Below are 19,452 nucleotides of genomic sequence, written 5' to 3' on the forward strand. Positions count from 1 at the left end.
AGGGGGAAAAAATCACATTATGTAATAAATGTTTTTCTTCAAAACACGTTGGACACAATTATTGGCACCCATAGAATTCAAACGAACGGCACAGTTTTGGAACGATTTAGACCATATGGGGTGTACAGTTATGTAACTGTACTTAAAAAGTTTATTTTTTTATGTTTAAGAGGGGATCGCAGTTGCAATGTTTCTTTCAACGGCACAAACCGGCACAAATCGAGCACAAACAAACGACACCGGTTTGATGCGATTTAGATGAGGTGGGGTGGAGAGTGACGTCACTGCCCCAATTATATTTGTTATTTCTAAAGGAGGGGATGTAGATACAATGTTAATTTTAACGGCACAAATCGGCACAAACCGAGCACAAACGAACGACACAGTTTTTGTGCGATTTAGAAGAAATGGGGTGAAAAGGTGACGTCACAGTTCCCGAATTAAATTTGTTATATCTGCGAAAGGAAAACAGATACAATGTTTGTTTTAACGGCACAAACCATCACAAACCGAGCACAAACGAATGACACCGGTTTTGAGCGATTTGAACGACATGGGGTGGAAAGTGACGTAACACAACCAAAAAAATAATGTTCAATATCTCAAACACCAAACCAGCACAAACGTTCATTTTTGCGCCACAAATCAGCACAAACGCAGCACAAACCAATGGCATAGTTTTGGAGATTATTTTGTTTTATGGGGTGCCAACTTCATGGAGGTAATTTAAATATCTCTGAAGTATATTCCCATTAATATTTAAATTTTTTATCACACAAAGGTGACTAGGAACATTTCCAGCCAGGCCAAATTACCTTACGAATCTGCCAGGAAGAGGACGTGTGTCTATGTTGTCTTAATGCACAGCGAGGAGGAAAGTTTGAGTGGCCAAAGACTCTTCAAGGATCACAAATTACAGAGATTACTTAAGTCTTGGGGTCAGAAAGCCTAAACAAAAAAATTAAAACGCAATGAAAGGTTAGAATTTTGTAATTTGTTCTGAAGAAAAAAAAAGATCAAAAGGATTGGCAATGCAGATTTATTTTTACAGGCTTCTTTGTTCATATTTACCAAGGGTGCCAATAATTCTCACCATGACTGTATATAAAATATAATTGTTTAATATATTGGTTAAATTTTTGTAACTAATTCTCATTATTATAAAGAGAATATAAAAAAATGGTCAAATTATATTCAATTATTATAACATTAAATATTGTAATATATTAATTAAAATAATTTATATTTTCATATAAAGTACTACTAAATAGATTTTAATATAAAATTGTATTAATATAAATGTAATATCAATATAGAATTGGTTATAAGTTAAATTTTTAAATAATATATAAAATGCAAAACAAACACAAAACATAAAATAATAATAAAGTGTAATAAAATTGAAATCATCCAGACACCATGAGTTTTTATACAATAAATGAATATAAATTAAAGTCAGAAAACACTTAAACACTACCATGTATAATTAAACACTAAACCATGAAGTTCTATATGAATTCTATATCTTTCTCGGGTGATATGACCTTGACATTTTTTGACAGTTTATGTTTTACCTACAAATACCTACATACTTTCAATGCAGTTTTCCTTGAAAATTTTGAAAAGCCTTAAAATGTAAATATGTTTGTCTGTGTGACTGAGCAGTGACATATGTTGAAGTTATAAGTTCTTCTTTTTTTACCCTTCACACTCAAGACCATGTTCATGTTGTGTGGAGACAGCAGTGTCTGTGATCTAGTGCTGTAGTTTTGGGACCGGTGAGCACGTGGTCTCATCTATCATGCATATGAAGGTAGGTATGCGCATATATCACAAAGAGTTCTGGTCTCTGAGCGCACTGCTTCAAGACTAATCCTAAAGACGGATCCAAGAACAAGCCTCGCTCTTGGGACACAGAGAGTCCTATTAGTTGTGTTCAGTACGAGCATAAATCCCAACATTTGGGAACGATAGCAGAACTAGAGGATCTTAAATAGTTTTTTAACAATCACATGCTGCCATGGCAGAATGATCGTATTTATGAGACAAATGCATATGAACGTCACCACAATGCCATAATTACCAGTGGGAAAATCTGTAGCCGGTTGCAGCAAAACCCATCGGTTCAGAAAACCCTTAGTGATAATACCCTATAATTATAACTTAACTGTTTTCTTAACTTAAGGGGTTTGTTGCAACTGAACACTTTCTGACTTTTGGATTTGGGGGTGTGCATGTGAATAAAAGAATCATGGTGGAAGCAAATTTTAAATTGATCTTATATATTGAATTTAATTTTTAGCAATAGATGCTATTTAAACTCTATTTAATAGCGAATATATTCTATTTACACAATACCTATGTAAAAATAACATAATTTTCTTTGGAATAGGCTCTGTAAATAGTAGTTAGGTGCTTATACTTATAAATAGAGGCAGATAGTATTTCCACCTCAGTGTTGTTATATATTAAACGGTATGCATTAATAACATAGAGTGTAAATTATTATATTTATTAAAATTATTAAATGAATGCCACCTTATTGGGACAATAAAGCCCTCCCTACACCTACCCCTAACCAATAAACACTTAATTATTAAACACGTTAGACACTTTATTTCCACTTTCTTTTCCATTTTCTTCATTTTTATAGAAAATAAATGCCTTTCCGATCAGATATGTGATGGGAAAAGGCAGTAGAGTGAGTTCGTCAGTGGGTCGGAGTTAGTGTAAATACCAACAGAAAGCTGGTTGGTTTTAAAGTAACTTCTGTGTGTGCAGTGTTTCATACATCTCTTTTTTTGCATGAGAAACATTGCTAACATTAACGTGACCGCACCTTGTTTCCTAAGTACTTATGAAAGTACAACATAGAGTCACAGAAGGTGAAACCTGGGAAAGAGGAAACCACAAATTCACCAAAGCTTTCAAGCTTGGAAAACTGTTGAAATACGGTTTAAAATGCTGTGAAGTTACAGGTCACTGAGTTTGATCTAAAATATTCTGCCTATTTCAGTACTGACGCACCTGATTCCACCCTAGTCACTGGGTACGTTATTAATCAAAGGCTTATTCAGCTGTGTTGTTGATGGAGAGAACACACATGAAATCCCCTTTCATGCAATAGATAAACATTAGTTGATGAATCATGTCGTGGTTTAGCGTACAGAAATGTATTTTGTTGAAATGTACTAAGACTTGGTCTAAAGCAGCTAGTGTGTGACTTCAGGTCCAGATCTGATGTTTACCTGGGAACACCAGGAGGGACTCGTTTGGGGCGGCTGCTAGTGTTTGTGTTGACTGTGCTGTTGGAGACAGGTGGGTTCGGACCTTCCAAGCGAACTGGTAGAGAAGGAGCAGCCGGAGCAGGATGCTTCTTAGGGATACTATAACCTGGAGGAGACCTGAGAGAGAGTAAGAGGCATGAACGAAAGACCCTATTTTAACTATGTAAGCACATGGTCTAAAGCGAGTGCACTTGCGCAAAAATATTTGTTTTGTTATTTAAAGAGCTTGTTAATAAAATGCGCCTATAGGCGGGTCCACAACGCGCGTAGACTCTGCTTATTACACAAACAGGGACGCGCAGCATTTCAGTTGCCTCAAAATAGCAACACGCCAACAATGCGCCTGAACACGCCTCGTTTTCAGACCAGCACGCCCATGGGCACACAGATGGGCGTAAATGCATTTGCTATTTAAACAATAGGTTGTTTGCAGTCACGTTACTGTGTTGACGCGCGAAATTAAGATGGAGGGCAGGAAGTGAAGAACGCAATGGACGAGATGGAGGAAAGTCCGTACTGTACTACCTTAGAGGCTATTACAAGATAAATATATAAACAGAAAAAATCTAAACATATGTTGGACGTGATCCTTACGTTATGAAGAGGACCGATTTTCAACTGAATTGAAAGATTTGCCTGCCATTGAGGCGGTAGATATCAGCAACTACCTCGTCTCACAGACATAACAAAGTTCAAAGACTGGTACGTTGCACAAACAGACACATAAGCTGTATTAACTCAGCTTTGACGAAGTGATCACTGACACACACGGGCATTTTCCCATTCGGCTCCTCCCGACCGCAGACGTAGGTTTGCAAGGCAATTTTTCCGATGTTTTTCTGTCAATTTCTTGTATTTTCCCCCCTTATGAACAACAAATTTTGGCACACCATAAAAACTCCTCGTGGTTTGATCGATTTGAGCAACCATAAACGACGCAAAACATAGGCATTTTGAGTTTGTTATAGTGATTCCTAAATATAGAAAATCCCTTCCTGCCCTCCATCTGTATGTATCGCCATGGCAACGCAGTGACGTGACGTCATGTGAAAACAAGCTATTTGGCGCAGGACGTGAAAATGATAACTGCGTCAGGCTGAAACTAACAATAAACACTTGCGTCGCGCCCGGCGTTGCATTGCACCGTGTATATGATAGGGCACGAAGGATTTACAGTGTGGGTGGGGTATAACATTTACATTACCTTTGCAGTCATACTGTATGTGTTTACTGGATAACAGTTTTAAAGAATCATTTTGATTCAGACAAATTCTCTAATAAATGGTTCAATAATTCATTTAAAAGAACCAACCCAACTCGTATACTGGACAACACTGTTGGTTTTACTCAACAGCATCCAACACAAGAAAAAATGTACTTTCCATGACTTTTAATTTGTTATTAATCTCAATTAGTTTTCTAGGCTTGGAAAACACAATTCCATGATATTTCCTGGAATCCTTGTGATTCACTCTGTGTTAGTGCTAACTGTCCACCATTAATTATGTGCTGGTTTAAACTGTAGGGGTCAAGTACAGAACAGCACCGCTGGATGATGAGGTGGAGTGATGATGGAGACACCTTGAGCAGGAAGTGGAGAGGTGAGGTACCTTCGGTGTAGCGAGGCACTGTGCAGCCAGGAGTTATCCACGGGGGGTGGCAACGGGGTGGAGATGGTAGAGGTGGCGATGTCAGTGATGATGTTTAGAGCCTCCTTCAAGGCGGCGTGGGTACGCAGCACCTCCTCTCTGCGCAGGGCCTGTTCAGGAGACTCATCCATCAGAGTGTATTGATCTCCTGAAGAATACAATTGAGCCAGCAACTCAGCGTGGATAAACTCCTCTACCTACGGATGAAGAATATAGAAATATATAAAAAGAAAAGCTGAATAGGAGTTTAGACAAAATGTGTAAAAAAAAATACACTGAGTTGATGACATAGTTATATCAGTAGCCTAAAAAGCTGTTTTATTCTGCATTAGGATGGTTCTCGCTTCATGTTGAGATTACATGAATAGCTGAACAGCCAACTACACAAAGTCCGTTCACACCAAGAACGATAATCATACCGAGAATTATACTGACATCCACACTAAGGGACGATAACATTGTGTTTATTATAAGCACGCACTGCAGTTATGTTGTCTGCCACTTTATATGTTCAAGATGTTTAAAGTCCGATGGTTCCTGGTTGGCAGTAAAAAAGCAATACTTAAATAAAAGCAATACTTGATACGTGATGGTTATTATTTACTGAGAGATGTGCATCCATATTGACCAGTTGGCAATGTCCAGCCAATCAACATTTTAAATGCAATATAGCCTATAAATCAAAAGTCAATTTTAATACATTGCTTTCCATCTTGCTTTATTGCAGAGTTGTAACTAAACTGACTTGGAGACTAGATAATCATTGTCTTGTTTTAAAAGTATGTGCGCCTATAATGAGGAGTGTTATCACGCCCATATTGTACTGGTCCCCACAGATGTTTTGTTGGAAAGTTAGTGTTTCATTTCGCGCACGTGCATATGAACGCATGTTAAAACGGTTATCTTTTCCGAGCTGCAGTTTATAAACAAACACCGTTGCCCTGTGTTGTTTATCAAACGTAATAAATAGTTGTATTTCACTCTCACTTTTTTTGTCAGGCACAAAGTCACAGAACACAGCCCTCAAAGCCCTGGAAGTGGCCGGTGTTTTAAGCAAGACACAGAAAGACCAAAATATGCACTTGCCAGCTGGGTTAGCAAGACAGACAGACTAGAGATAGATACACATCAACTTAACTTTACTGTTCTTTGCTGACATCAAACTTGGAAAGGAGAGAACACAAGTCTACCTGATTGCTGTTCCCACAATTCACTCTAATGGTGTTTTTTTCCTCTCTTTTTATGACCAGAAGGATATAGTTCCGCTTAATTTTCTCATCAATATTGTAAACTTTGACGCGGTTTGACACGAAGGGGAGGCGGGGCCTTAAGTAATTTGCGGCGCAATATATTGTGCGTATAGGGCTGATCGGCTCTGATTAGGACCCACAAATATTCCCCCATTGCATTATTATACATTATATATACTGTAGTAGTTTAATGTAGTACTGACACTGAAACTCTGTAAACTTGAATTTTTTCTCACACAGTAATTTCCATTTTGGGTGAACAATACACAATACATATTGTCACTAACCACGATGCATGTTGCTGCATTTTTGTATTGCGATATATTGTGACACAATATATTGTTACACCCCAAGTCGTTCTTGTTAAAGTAGTGGTGTGGAGTTCGTCATTATCATAGAATTAGAACGCTTATTAAATAGATCAAATATAAATTAAAAAAAAAATACATATCTCTTTTCATCTTAAAAAGTATTTGGGTAGACATTTAAAAAAAATGTATTTGATGTGATTTCATTGTTTTTCCTTCTGTATCAGATGTCAGGGTTAGATGCAAAGGGCACAGACATTGTTGATGATGAGGTGCATGATGGTCTTGGGCATTAGGTCTCGAATGCTTTTGTAGACGATGCTCATGTACGAGTCCACCAGGTTGCGGATGGTCTCGACCTGACGCTCTAGCTGAGGGTCCATGGAGAAGCTCTCCACCTGGCCTGAACTCTCTCCATCCACCTGACCAATCAGAAAAAAGACAAATATGGATTGGAAATCTACAATCAGCGTATTGGTATAAGAGGGATGTTTCAGAGGGCAATGAGTGCGCATACATGAAGAGAACTAGGCCGGGAAAAAGAGATGTTGGGGGATAAAAAGACGAGAAGCAAGGAAATAATGAGTTTTACTTCAGTGACTGTCGGAGGGGGTGTGGTTGACTTCTGTCAAAGCAAATTATGGGGAACCCTGACATAACTGTGACATCACTCAACATGTAGCTCCAAAGCATACATAAAGACAGAAAGAGGGGGATGGAGGGGAGCGTGAAGAAAAAAAGCAAGGGAGCTGATTAGAAACAGAGCTCAGAGCCCCCTCCCTCGCTGATCCTCCATGGTGTGACACAAGAGCTGAGGAATGCAGCAGAGCTCCTGACCCCAGAGCATAGCCACCATGAAGCCTACAGCCGTAGAGTCAAACACACACACACACAGAGAAATGCTACAGGAGTGAGAGCTATCCGAACTACAGTCCACTACGTTATTAGAAGGCCTCGATGGAATCTACTTTTTATGCACTGATTTTAGAGCAAAATCTGTAGAATTCTGAGCAATAAAATGTGAAATTTGTAAAACGAGAGGCGCTCCAGTTCTGCAGAAATATGTGGAGGTTTCTGCAACACTCTATGTGCATAAATGCCATATGGGCCTGGTTATTATGTGGATGTATAATCTCTGTACATTTCTTGAAACACTGCAGCTTGTAAAGAATGGGAAATTAGGGCATTAAAACTAAAGGTTCTTCATTGGTTCTTTGAAATGTTTTAAGGGATAGTTCACCCAAAAATTAAAATTCTGTCATCATCATTCAACCTTATGTTGTCCTAAACCCATAATTTCAGGTTTATCTTCGAAACCCAAATTAAGATCCATTTTTTTTATTAATTAGGAAATTTTATTGCACAAAAACACTGACAAAAGTTCATAAAGACATTGTTAAAATGATCCATATGAAACGAGCAGTTTAATCCAGACACAATGTCTTTATATGATGAACAGATTTCATTTAGGCTTTTATTAACATATAAACATTGATCAACGCCTATACAAAGAGCACATCAAATATGGTAAACGATAGCTCAAACGTGCTTGCAGGACGTGCAAGAACTAGTGAGGTTTGTTCATCAAGCAAGTACAGTTGAGCTTCTGTTGTACAGTTGATTTCTTATACAATGTCTTCAGAACTTTTTGAAGCATCAGCATTTTGGTGGAATTAACTTTCATGAACGATAAAAATCTCTCAGGTTTTATTAAAATGATCTTGATTTATATTTTGAAGATGAATAAAAGACTTATTGGTTTGGAGCGACATGAGGGTGAGTACGTGGAGACAAAATTTTCATTTCTGGGTGAACTAATCCCTTAAGGTTCATTAAAGGATTCTTGAGTTAGTCATTTGCTGATGACTGATTGCCAAATGGTGATGCTATTTCATAAATTATTCAGTATTGGTTTCTGGATTCAATAGTATACACTTTCTTCTATGGAACACAAAAAGAGAAGTTAGGCATAATGTTCACACTACTTTTTTCCATATAATAAAAGTGAATGTGGACAAATGCAAATAAAAAAAAAATCATCATAAAAGTTCTACATATGACTGTAATCCAAGTCTTTTGAAGTCATATGATCGCTTTTTTGGGTTCTCATTGTCTCCTAATAAATCACTTGAATATGAAGTTTAAATATGTATACATGCCAATTACGCAAAGGCAAATAAAAAAAGAGCTGCGTCTGGAATTAAATACTGTCAGATACTACATTTGATGAGGAACAAACTTCACGAGCATCAAAGTTGCGATGAAAAAGATATTTTCTTACATATAGTGATGCATATCAGGCTAAAGCAGACTATTGAAAAAGAAAAAACTTGGTTCTATCCAAAGGCAGATCTCGGCTGAATGTGAGCTTGAAGTTGATTTTAAGAAAGAAATGAGCTTTAAGCAGAAAAAAAACATGTGCACATATGAATCACTCACAATAAGATCTATAACATGCATTTAGAAAATCAATAGGGTGAATTTTCAAACTAACCTTAAAAATGTTTTCTATATATATATTATGAATGTGTGTAGCATGAATGAAATTCGGACATACAACATCCAGGGGCTGAGATGGAATATGAAACATAAGTCGTATAAACTACTTCTATGGTGCATTTTTTGGTCTGGTCTGCTTTCATTGTATGGAAAAGAGAAGCATGAACTTTCTTAAGAACTTCTCCTTTTGTGTTCCAAGAAAGAAAAAGCCATGGGGTGACACGGGGCTTTTTTTTTTAACTATTCCCTTAAAGCACTAACATGTGGTGTTGGTTTTAAGAACTAGGGAATAAAAAGTTTTGAGTGGAGCTTATAAATTTCCACATGGCATTTGGCTATAAAGCCCTTTCTGGTTTAAATTGAAACCTTTATATTGAAGTATTAGGCCACAGGTTTTAGAGTACAGGTACAGAATCCAATGGGTTCCCGTGCTTACTGTGGTTTTCTCTGGGTAAACCCCAGCTCGCAGCAGAGAGGCCTTCCAGCTGTCCACATCGTCCTGAGTGTCACAGGCCAGCTCCAGATGCCTGTAGTCCTTATACACGTTCCTACAGGGAAAGTAATCTGTTAGCTGGTTCCCATGGCAGCACGTACACTCCCGCACAAACAAACGCAGCAAAACCCTCTCTCGCTCACACATATCATCTGTCCAAAACCACAAACCCCAGACCACCCCTTCTGCCCTGTTTGAGATGAAAATTCACTCTTTCCAATCTGATTCTAATCTATTTTTTTCCCCAGGTTTTGTCCTATCTCAACTTTTTATCCGTCATTCACATTCCCACTTTTCATTTTTGTCTTGTATCTTTCTACCCAGTTTCTCCATCCCTCTTTTTTTCCCTCGCTCCGAGAAAGGCAGGAATCTGGAGCCCATCTCTCTCCATCTGTTCCACGTTCCCCCTAATTATACTGTTGTTCGTCTCCTCCTTTTGTTTCCCTCTTATTTCTCTCTCTTTTTGTGGCTATTGTTTCTCATTGTTGTGCCTGTGGGGTAAGAGGCTTAAAGTATAACGTACCAGCGTGTATTTGATTTAGTCTGCGGCTGATAAGAAAACGGCTACAAGAACGTGGCCGGGTAAATTCTGACACGAATACACTAAAACAAACCACACACCAAAGCAACCACATTCTCACATGCTTCGTTCTCATAAAACTCAGCTACAAAACACTGTTTTTGCAAGCACAGATATGACTCAGTGCTACTAATTGCTATAACTGAGAAATTCTTTTTTATAACCGTTTAGTCCAAAAGTTTACATACTGTACATGACTGCATAAGCGTTACACTGATCCAAGCATCCAAACATCATTTGCCTTGCAGACCCTCCTAATAAGGTGTAATGTGTGGAATACAGTTTTGCGGTTAAACGATTCATAATTCATTGGTATTTCATGATATTTATGGCAGTATAACTGCGGCGCTTGTGAATGTACTGAACTTTATTTGCCATTCCAAAACCACAAAGTACGGCTCTGACTATTAAAAGGATTTAGACCTAAAAATTTAGTATGCACAACATCAACATAACAATCTGTGTGCATCCAAAAATAATATTTGGCTACGTTTACGGGGCTTATTATGTTTTAACTGAGCTTAAATCATATCCCAAAGTCTTAGATGCATGCAGTGTTATTTCAGTATTATTTATATACTATTATAGTATTTTCTTTTATATTCTGAATTCGCTTTTACTTATTTTTTGTTTACATTTAAATTCTAGTTTGAGTTTTGGTTATGTGCTTTTGTCATTTTTGACTTCTTATTTTTTATGGAATATTGCAGTATTAATAATAAATGAATTATAAGTGCACATTATTTTTTTTATTATTCATGTGAATTTCGGCACAGGGTTGCAGTATTGCATACTGCAGGTTTCGTGCTCACGGCAAAAGTGTGTACACAATTATATAAGTGGCGCTTTAATAAAGGCGCCTCTCAAACTTCTGTGCCAAGTTTTTTTTTTAATGTTTTTTATCTAATATTGTATTGATTTTATAAATTATTAGCTTTATTTTAATTAACGACTTTTAATAGTCTCGTTTTATTTTTAGTTAACTATAATAGCACTTTTGCATTACACTTTTGCATAACCGCCAGCATTTTTGATCATTTTCACAACATTTTCAAGGCCCCCAGAATATGTTGTTGTATATATGAATATCTGAACATGCAATATATCAAAAGAAAGAACAGAGCCTCATCTAAAAAAAAAATTACAAAAAAGTTTTATTCTAGCTGAATGCAATTTTTTTAATCAACACTTGAATTCGGGCAAGTTTAATAAAAAAAGCGACATTTTGAGCAAAAAGCTGACCAAATTTTTAAAAGGAAGTACATTTTGAGAAAAAAAGCTTTTAATGAATATCTGAAAATGCTATATATCAAAAGAAAGAACAGAGCCTCATCTAAAAAAAAATTTAAAAAAAATTATTCTAGCTGAATGCATTTTTTTAATCAACATTTGAATTTGGGCAAGTTTAATAAAAAAAGCCACATTTTGAGCAAAAAGCTGAAAATAATCACGTCTTTGTCAAAGACTACATCCAGAGATCGGCTTCAGAACGATGATCAAAAAATAGTTGGAGTAGATCGAGTCCATCAACTCCCCCAAAGCTTCAGTCCTATAGCTCGTCCTGGGTCTACATTTTATTCGGTAGCATTAGGCAGTTTTGATTTATGTACTGTTTAATGTTGATGATCGCATTATTTTACATATGCATCTGCTTACATATACTATCGCTTGTTTCTGTTTATTTTTTGCCTGTGTTTTGATCAGAAGATTCAGTACTTTTTCAGAAGATGTGTAATAGCGCCCCCTGCCGTATAACAGTGAAAACACAGAGAGCTGGAAATTTCCGTCAATGGCGGGGAAGCGTTGTCTCATAAATGGCAGGGAAAGAGTTAAACATGCTATGTTTCCATCCATCGGTTTGTAAAAACAAAACATTTGAAAACGCATTTACTCTAATGCACTAACAATGGAAGTCTATGAGAGGTTTCCTTTGTAAATGCATTACTAAAAAAATACTTTTGTTTGTTTTAACAAACTGATGAGTTGGTTGTAATTATTGTCTGTGGTAATCGTTTCAGATGTTATAGCATATGTTATACCCAAAGCATTCCTTAATCACAGTCTTGAGTGAGTCCAGAACCGCACATAACTACTCGTTGTCACATATGAACCCGGATGCAATGCACACTGATGCAAAAAATGTGGAAGAAAGTTGATGAAAAAGCTCTCTGCTTTTCTCATGAGGAGTTCTCGTGTGTGTTTTTTCCCGGTCCCATGCCAGACTGGTGTCACCGCTGAGACAAAAACGACATCTACTGTCTGACATCACTGGTCGCTCAGACACTGAGGAGTTGGTAGGTGTAAAGGGGACAGTATGAATCACTAGGTCATTAGAGCGTGTGTGTGTGTGTGTGTGTTTAAAAGAGCTAGAGAGAAGAAAAGGGGATTTTCTGAGTGCTGGGTGGTATGTTTCTGCTGGTGAGCGGGAATGAGTGTGGAGTTTATGAGAGCTTGAATATCTTTATACAGAGTGCTTGAAGTGATGGATGTGTGTGTGTGTGTGTGTGTGTGTGTGTGTGTGTGTGTGTGTGTGTGTGTGTGTGTGTGTGTGTGTGTGTGTGTGTGTTGTGTGTGTGCGTGCGTGTGTGCATCTGATTGATTGTGGTGCAGCCCTGGGTGTGTTTACAATAGCCTGTCATGCCTCTCTCAGTGACAAAGCTTTGTGTGTGTGGTGTGTGGTGTGTGTGTGTGTGTGTGTGTGTGTGTGTGTGTGTGTGTGTGTGTGTGTGTGTGTGTGTGTGTGTGTGTGTGTGTGTGTGTGTGTGTGTGTGTGTGTGTGTGTGTGTGTGTGTGTGTGTGTGTGCGCTCACCGCAGCATACCAACATCTCTCCAATTAAGCAACTAATCAATCCCAGACACACCCGCACTCGAAACTAAAGAGGCTGCGCTCGTAGAGACAGAATGTTAGAGACTGAGAGAAAAAGAGGATAGAGAGAGACATTGAAGTAGAGACTGGCCAGGAATGTGTCAAAGCGTGTCCTACTGCGCCCCCTGTTCCCGTCGTGCTCTTTGTGAAGTATTACTGTAAAGTTAAAGTGTGTTTATGTTAGAAAATATAAAGGTGTGCATGTGAAATGGAGTTATAAGCCCCTGTAGAAGGGCATGCGTGTGTAAGTGTATGTGTGTGCAGTGACCACCAGATGTGAATCCACTGCACTCTCCTTGAGACAATTTTTATTGCAAGGCAAAACCAACAGTCTTGCATCGGTTAGTGTGACATGCTCACTGACGGCCCATTAATTGCTGTAATTAATAATTAATCTTAGGCTTTTGACACTGTCAAACACATTACCATAAATAATAAAATGATCTTGATTACTGTTCAAAAGATTGGGGTCAGTAAGAAATATTACTTTTATCCATTGAGGATGCATTAAATTGATAGTAAAAATATATATGTTACAAAAGGTTTCTATTTCCAATAAAAGCTATTTTTTTTAACTTTTTATTAAAAAATATAACTGTTTTCAACATTGGTAATAATCAGAAATGTTTCATGAACAGCAAATCAGCATATTAGAATGATTTCTGAAGGATCATGTGACACTAAAGACTGGAGTAATGATGCTGAAAATTCAGCTTTGATCATAGGAATAAATTATATTTCAAAATATGTTAATATATTAAAATAGAAAACAGTTACTTTAAATTGTAATAATATCTCACAATATTACTGTTTTTTGACCAAATAAATGCAGCCTTGGTGAGCCAAGAGACTTCTTTCAAAAACATTTAAAAATCTTACCAACCTTAAACTTGAAGTTGTCACTGAAAATTAAGTTTGGATAAGAAAAAGCATTGTAACATAGAAAAAATTACACATTTGACTATTATGATACAGTTTTATGGAGCAGGATTTTGGACCAATGAGATTTCACCATAGGCGGGGCTACCCAGTGCGACACCACAGAAATAGAAACCAACTGACTGACAGAATAGCCTGTCGCTGTTCGCAGCTGAATAGGACAGCAACACTTAAAAAGAGACTACTTATTATATTTATCATGCCTGGTAATGACACGGGGTAACAGACTCTGAGAAAGCCTCCATTAGAAAGTTGCATCAGAGAAAAAAAAAAACACAGAGGGAAAAAAAGCCTGGTTGTGGCACAGAGAAACATTAAAAGAGGAGGAGAGAGCTCTAAATAACTGATTAATATTCCAGACATTGTAGAATGGAATGTGTGTGTGTGTGTGTGTGTGCGAGAGAGAGAGAGAGAGAGAGAGAGAGAGAGAGAGAGAGAGAGAGAGAGAGAGAGAGAGAGAGAGAGAAAGAGAGGAAATATTAAAGTCTTCTCTAAAATACCTCTGATAGAATAACTCTACAACAATAATTAGTTTCTACATTTCCTAAAGAAAATGTGAGTGGTGTTTGCCATGCAAAAAATTGTCGCCAGGATGGTGTCCCTCCCTGTTTCAGCCATATCATTGTCCACCAGACAATTAATTTTAATGGCTGGGATCTCAATACACACAGAGACAAACACTCACACTGGTCACACTGAACTCTCTTTTAACTGTGTGGGGTTTGTCTATAACAGGCATCCTCAAATAGCGGACCGCGGTCCGGTTCCAGACCCCGGCTTGGTTTCAACCGAACCGCAAGACATAATGAGAACGGTAGCAACGTTTTACCGTTTCTAGTTAAATTGAGCAATGCGTAAAAACAATAGAGCGTTTAGGTTTGTTTATTTTAATGATCTTTCGGCGCTACATCCTCTAATACTTTTATCTAGAGCCAAACATGCTTCATTCAAGCCCTTTCCGTGCGCGTTGCTTCTCTCCCGTAAATACGCTTAAAGCGCCACATTAAGAGCTGCAGATGATGCAACATGTAAAACATGTACAAAATTTGTTGTAACTGACCTCTGCTCCGTGTTAAAGATGGCAAAGACATGTTTGCTGGACATAAAGCCCTTTTCTATGTCCCGCACCTTCAGGTTGTCCAGAGGAAGCATATATTTCTTCTCTTTTTCCTAGAAAATGAGACAGACAATGGACATCTTAAGACTTAGTGAGCTGCCTACCTAGACAGCATTTCTGGGAACCTTTTTTAACATAAACACATGGCAAATTTTTGAGAGGCAAATCTTAATAAGCAACTTTATTATAGTGTCAACAAACTGTATTAGGAGTTTCTCCTAAACAGGAAAATTGTGTCATCATTTACTCATCCTGTGTGACTTTGTCTTTCGTGAGACACAAAAGAGAAAAATCTTATGTCTGTACTGGTTGCTCTTTTAAAATTTAATTACAATGATTTGGGACTGGAGATTTTCAGCTTCAAAATTGTCACAAATTTCAAGTCATCATTTACTGATAATCTTCCCCTCTAGTGAGCTATTCACCACTGAATAATTGAGGCAGTGAGTAGAACTTGAGATCTGGATCAATCCAATTCATGAACAAATCATTCAGATGACTTCTGTGAACAAGATCAACCAATTAATTGAATACCTCTGTTTCAAAAGAATTTTTTTTTTCTGGAATCAGACATCTCTTGTAAACTCAAGACTTTTATTGCTCTCAAGTTTTTATTGTAGCTTCAGAAGACTTGGAATTTAGCGGGCAGGTATGAACCGCTTTTATGAAACTTTTATGGTGTTTTGCATCCTTTTGGGAGTTTGGAGGCTTCTGTCCTTATTCATTGCAATTGCATGGAAAAGAGTGACCGGGACGTTCTTCCTTACTGTTACAGCGAAGAAAGAAAATACAGGTTTTGAACACCATCAGGGTGAACAAATGATGATAGAATATACATTTTTGGCTGAACAATCTCTTTAACTGAATCTCTAAAATGGTGTAAACTAGGGAAAATTACTACAAGGAAGAAAGCAATGAGCAAAGAAACAAAGAAAGAATCTACTGTAGATCCATGTGATCATCCTCAGGATGGAAACATGCACATGAGAGATGCCACTATAGTTTTCACTTTTTGAGTTAAGAATTGAGAAAGAAAGAAGGAAAAAGAATGAAAGAGGAATTGAGAGATAGAGTGTGAGGGCCCACATGTGGAAGTCATTATTTGGACCAAGGCTCTAAAACACAACATTTCATCTGAAAAAAAAAACTAAAGAAAAGAAAAAGAGCTCGCCCTCTCCCCCTCCCTCTGTCTGTACAGGAGGGGCTGGGGTCTCAGGAAACGGCTTGGATTACATTGCAAATAACGGAACGGAGATGTGGGAAAGAAAGAGAGAAACAAGGGATGAAAGTGTGAGGGGAAACACTCTAAAAAGAGTAAAAATGAAAAACAGAAGGGGAAGAGAAAAGCCATATGAAGCCACTATCGGTGATTGAGTCTGACGGAGTGACTGTGGAGGAATTTTTGGGGGAAATTTAAGTATTTCCTGCAAATCAGCTAGACCATCTAAAAATCTAACATCTACCAGTTCACCTAAAAAAAAATCTAACATCTATTCACTTTCATGTGATTCCAATGCCAAAACTTGACAGTAGCTATGTTTCCATCCAAAGTTGTAAGTTTAACTTGTGCTTTTAACTAAATTGGAATATTGCACAAAACATTTGGGTATAAAGGATCATTTCCATCCAGTGAGTCAAAGAGAACAAAATAATCTCTTCCTGATAAACTGGTGCCCAATATCACTAAGAAAAACTTTAGGTTGCTGCAGTAGGAGAAGCCACTGTAGGTCTTTTTTCGTATATAATAAATTACTTGCGTTGCAGAGCATTAAAACGCAATAAACACAGTCATGTCATCTTGCTTTTGGAGGCATTTTTTATGCATGTCAAGGAATTTATTTGGTAAATGTGTTTCCATCGTACTTTATGCGCATGTTTTCTTATCTTATAAAAATGTATCTGCCTCAATTGAGCGCATCAGTTTTTTTATGCGCATTTTTGAATTAAGCACATCTTGGCGTTTCCATCCAGCGTCTTTTTATGCAATATCCCAAAATGCGCATAAAAATAGGTGGATGGAAAATAGCTATTGTTGAAGAATAATTAAACAGCTCTTACCATTCAACAACAGTTCATAGTGAGCAAGAGCTGACAAGTACCAAAAGGACAAAAAAGCATCATAAAAGTTTCATAAAAGTCGATTTCTTGTGTGCTACACTTTAAGTGTTCTGAAGCCATACGATAGCGTTATTTAAACAGACTGAAATTTAAGTGTTTAAGAAAATAATACTTTTATTCAGCAATGACACATTAAACTTATCAAAAGTGACAGTAAAGACATTTATAATATAATTTATAAATCTTATAATATTATATTATTATTATTATCACGGTTTACACAAAAATATTAAGTAGCACAACTGTTTTCAACATTGATAATAATCAGAAATGTTGATTGAGCAGCAAATCAGCCTATATTAGAATGATTTCTGAAGGATCATGTGACACTGAAGACTGGAGTAATGATGCTGAAAATTCAGCTTTGCCATCACATGAATACATTATATATTAAAACTAATTAATTTAGAATTGTAATGAAATTAAATTGTAATAATATTTCACAACATTAATTTTTGGCACTTGACAGCCCCTGGTCACTGCAAATCACTCATTGTTGGACAAGAGTTAGTGCAACAATTATTCAAAAAGCAATAGCATACGGTTTGTAACAACATGTGGGTAAGCAAACAATGACAGAATTTTTACTTTTGAGGGAACTATTCCTTTAAACTATCTCTCCTTGTCCTCCTTGACTCTTGCACCCCTCCTTTTCTGCTCCCCTCGAAAACTTTCTCTCTTTTTTTCATTCCAGAGGGGCCCACTTCCTGCCTGAGTTTTTAGAGGTTCAAAAAAAAGTTAGAAATGACAGGCTGGCGTTAGGAATACAACATCTGGTACCGCTTTAGTGAGAGAGTGAGAGAGAGAGAGAGGGTGAGTAAGAGAGAGAGAGAGAGAGAGAGAGAGAGAGAGAGAGAGAGAGAGAGAGAGAGAGAGAGAGAGAGAGAGAGAGAGAGAGAGAGAGAGAGAGAGAGAGAGAGAGAGAGAGAGAGAGAGAGAGAGAGAGAGAGAGAGAGATGAGGCAGGGAAGTCCAGATGATGGCTGGGAGTACCGAGAGAGGACGGAGGGAGAAAGGCAGGAGTGGATAGGAGCGAGTCGGACCAAAAGATTTAAAGAAAGAGAGGAATTGAGAAACAACGGACCACTCCAAAAGTTTATTCCTCAAGGGTCCCATCAACCCTTATATGGCCAGTGGGGTTCCTCCCTCTCCTCTCTCTCTCTCCTTCCTTCTCTGACTCCTCATTCCCTCTTTTTTGCTATGCCTTCCATGAATGTCCTGCCAGATAGCCGGCTGTGGGAGCGAATGTGCCACGTCAAAGGCTGGATACTGCAAACCAACGCGGGACGGGGCCGGGGACGAGACGGAACTGAAAAAGTCGAGAACGGGTAAACGGACATCTGGAGCTTCTCTCTCCGTCCTCTACATTGGCATCATCCTTACTGAGAATAAGATAGAAGCAATGGAGACTATTTCTGTCGTGTTTATTTTGCATCTTCTACCGCCTCCTGTGCAGGTCGGGGCCAGCAGGGTTGGACTGAGTGATTGAAGTAGATAAAGAATAAGAGGTGAAAAGAGAGAGAGAGTGAGAGAGAGAAAGAGAGGGCTGGAACTATCTCCTGCTCCGTCATCCCAGTGTTCAGACTACCTGTTCAGGATCATACTGGTGTACAGTAGTCTGCACATTGGTTAGACTGTGCATGGACTCACGCCGTTGGGGAACCGACGCAAACTCTCAAACGCAAGCAAAAAAACACAAAAACTCAACAACTGCAGGTGAAAAGTCAGACTCTGCTATGTTTGGTTTGTTATCTACATCAGTGTTGGTTATACTGCATGTCTCTGTGGACTCAAAGTTGGCGTTAACGACACATACAAGAAGTTTCTCAATGATTGAGAGCTTGAATTTAGGTGATTGCCCACCATAACCCATAACGTGTCGATAAACCTGGCATGCGAATAATATTACTGTTCTAGTAATTCTTCCTGTCGTTTATGTGTAAACATGTACTGCATGTACTCAGGCCGAACTGTGCATGCATCTGGCTTATATAAAAGCTTGGGGTGTCCGGCTAGTTTTCCGTCTTGAGATGTTCAGAAGGCCAGATTTGTCCAGATCTCAGCATAATAGACGCATGTATGCATGCTAACTTAAGACTCTGAGAAAAGGTGAAAAGACAGTGATTATGCCGAATGCAAACAGAAGTGGAGGGGTGCACAAGTCATCTGTTTTCCCTCATGCAGCTCGACTCAAAAAGAGAGAGAGGGAAGACTGAAGGAATGCATGTCTGTTTAGTGTTGGGCGCTGATTAATCCAAACCAGCAGTCTCGAGCCATAAATGCCATCAGAACTGGGACAGATTTAGAGAAAGGAAGGGAACAACTGATGCCAGTTTGTATTGGAGA

General features: G+C 38.1%; 1 protein-coding gene across 2 annotated transcripts in view; it reads right to left on the reverse strand.

Annotated features, from left to right (window-relative positions):
* Nucleotides 1–19,452, reverse strand: part of dnm3a (dynamin 3a) — a 48,687-nt gene that overhangs the window by 4,100 nt on the left and 25,135 nt on the right. For both annotated transcript variants that reach the window (XM_077220750.1, XM_077220749.1), the window contains 5 exons: nucleotides 14,933–15,042; nucleotides 9,430–9,541; nucleotides 6,752–6,916; nucleotides 4,898–5,133; nucleotides 3,249–3,404 (listed from right to left, as the gene is read on the reverse strand). In XM_077220750.1, the coding sequence (XP_077076865.1) occupies nucleotides 3,249–3,404; nucleotides 4,898–5,133; nucleotides 6,752–6,916; nucleotides 9,430–9,541; nucleotides 14,933–15,042 (779 nt within the window). The remainder of the gene's footprint in view (nucleotides 1–3,248; nucleotides 3,405–4,897; nucleotides 5,134–6,751; nucleotides 6,917–9,429; nucleotides 9,542–14,932; nucleotides 15,043–19,452) is intronic.

This window comes from Siphateles boraxobius, unplaced genomic scaffold, assembly GCF_051911475.1.
Source record: "Siphateles boraxobius isolate OS27281-9 unplaced genomic scaffold, OSU_SipBor_1 8, whole genome shotgun sequence".
In the NCBI taxonomy this organism is placed as follows: Eukaryota; Metazoa; Chordata; class Actinopteri; order Cypriniformes; family Leuciscidae; genus Siphateles; species Siphateles boraxobius.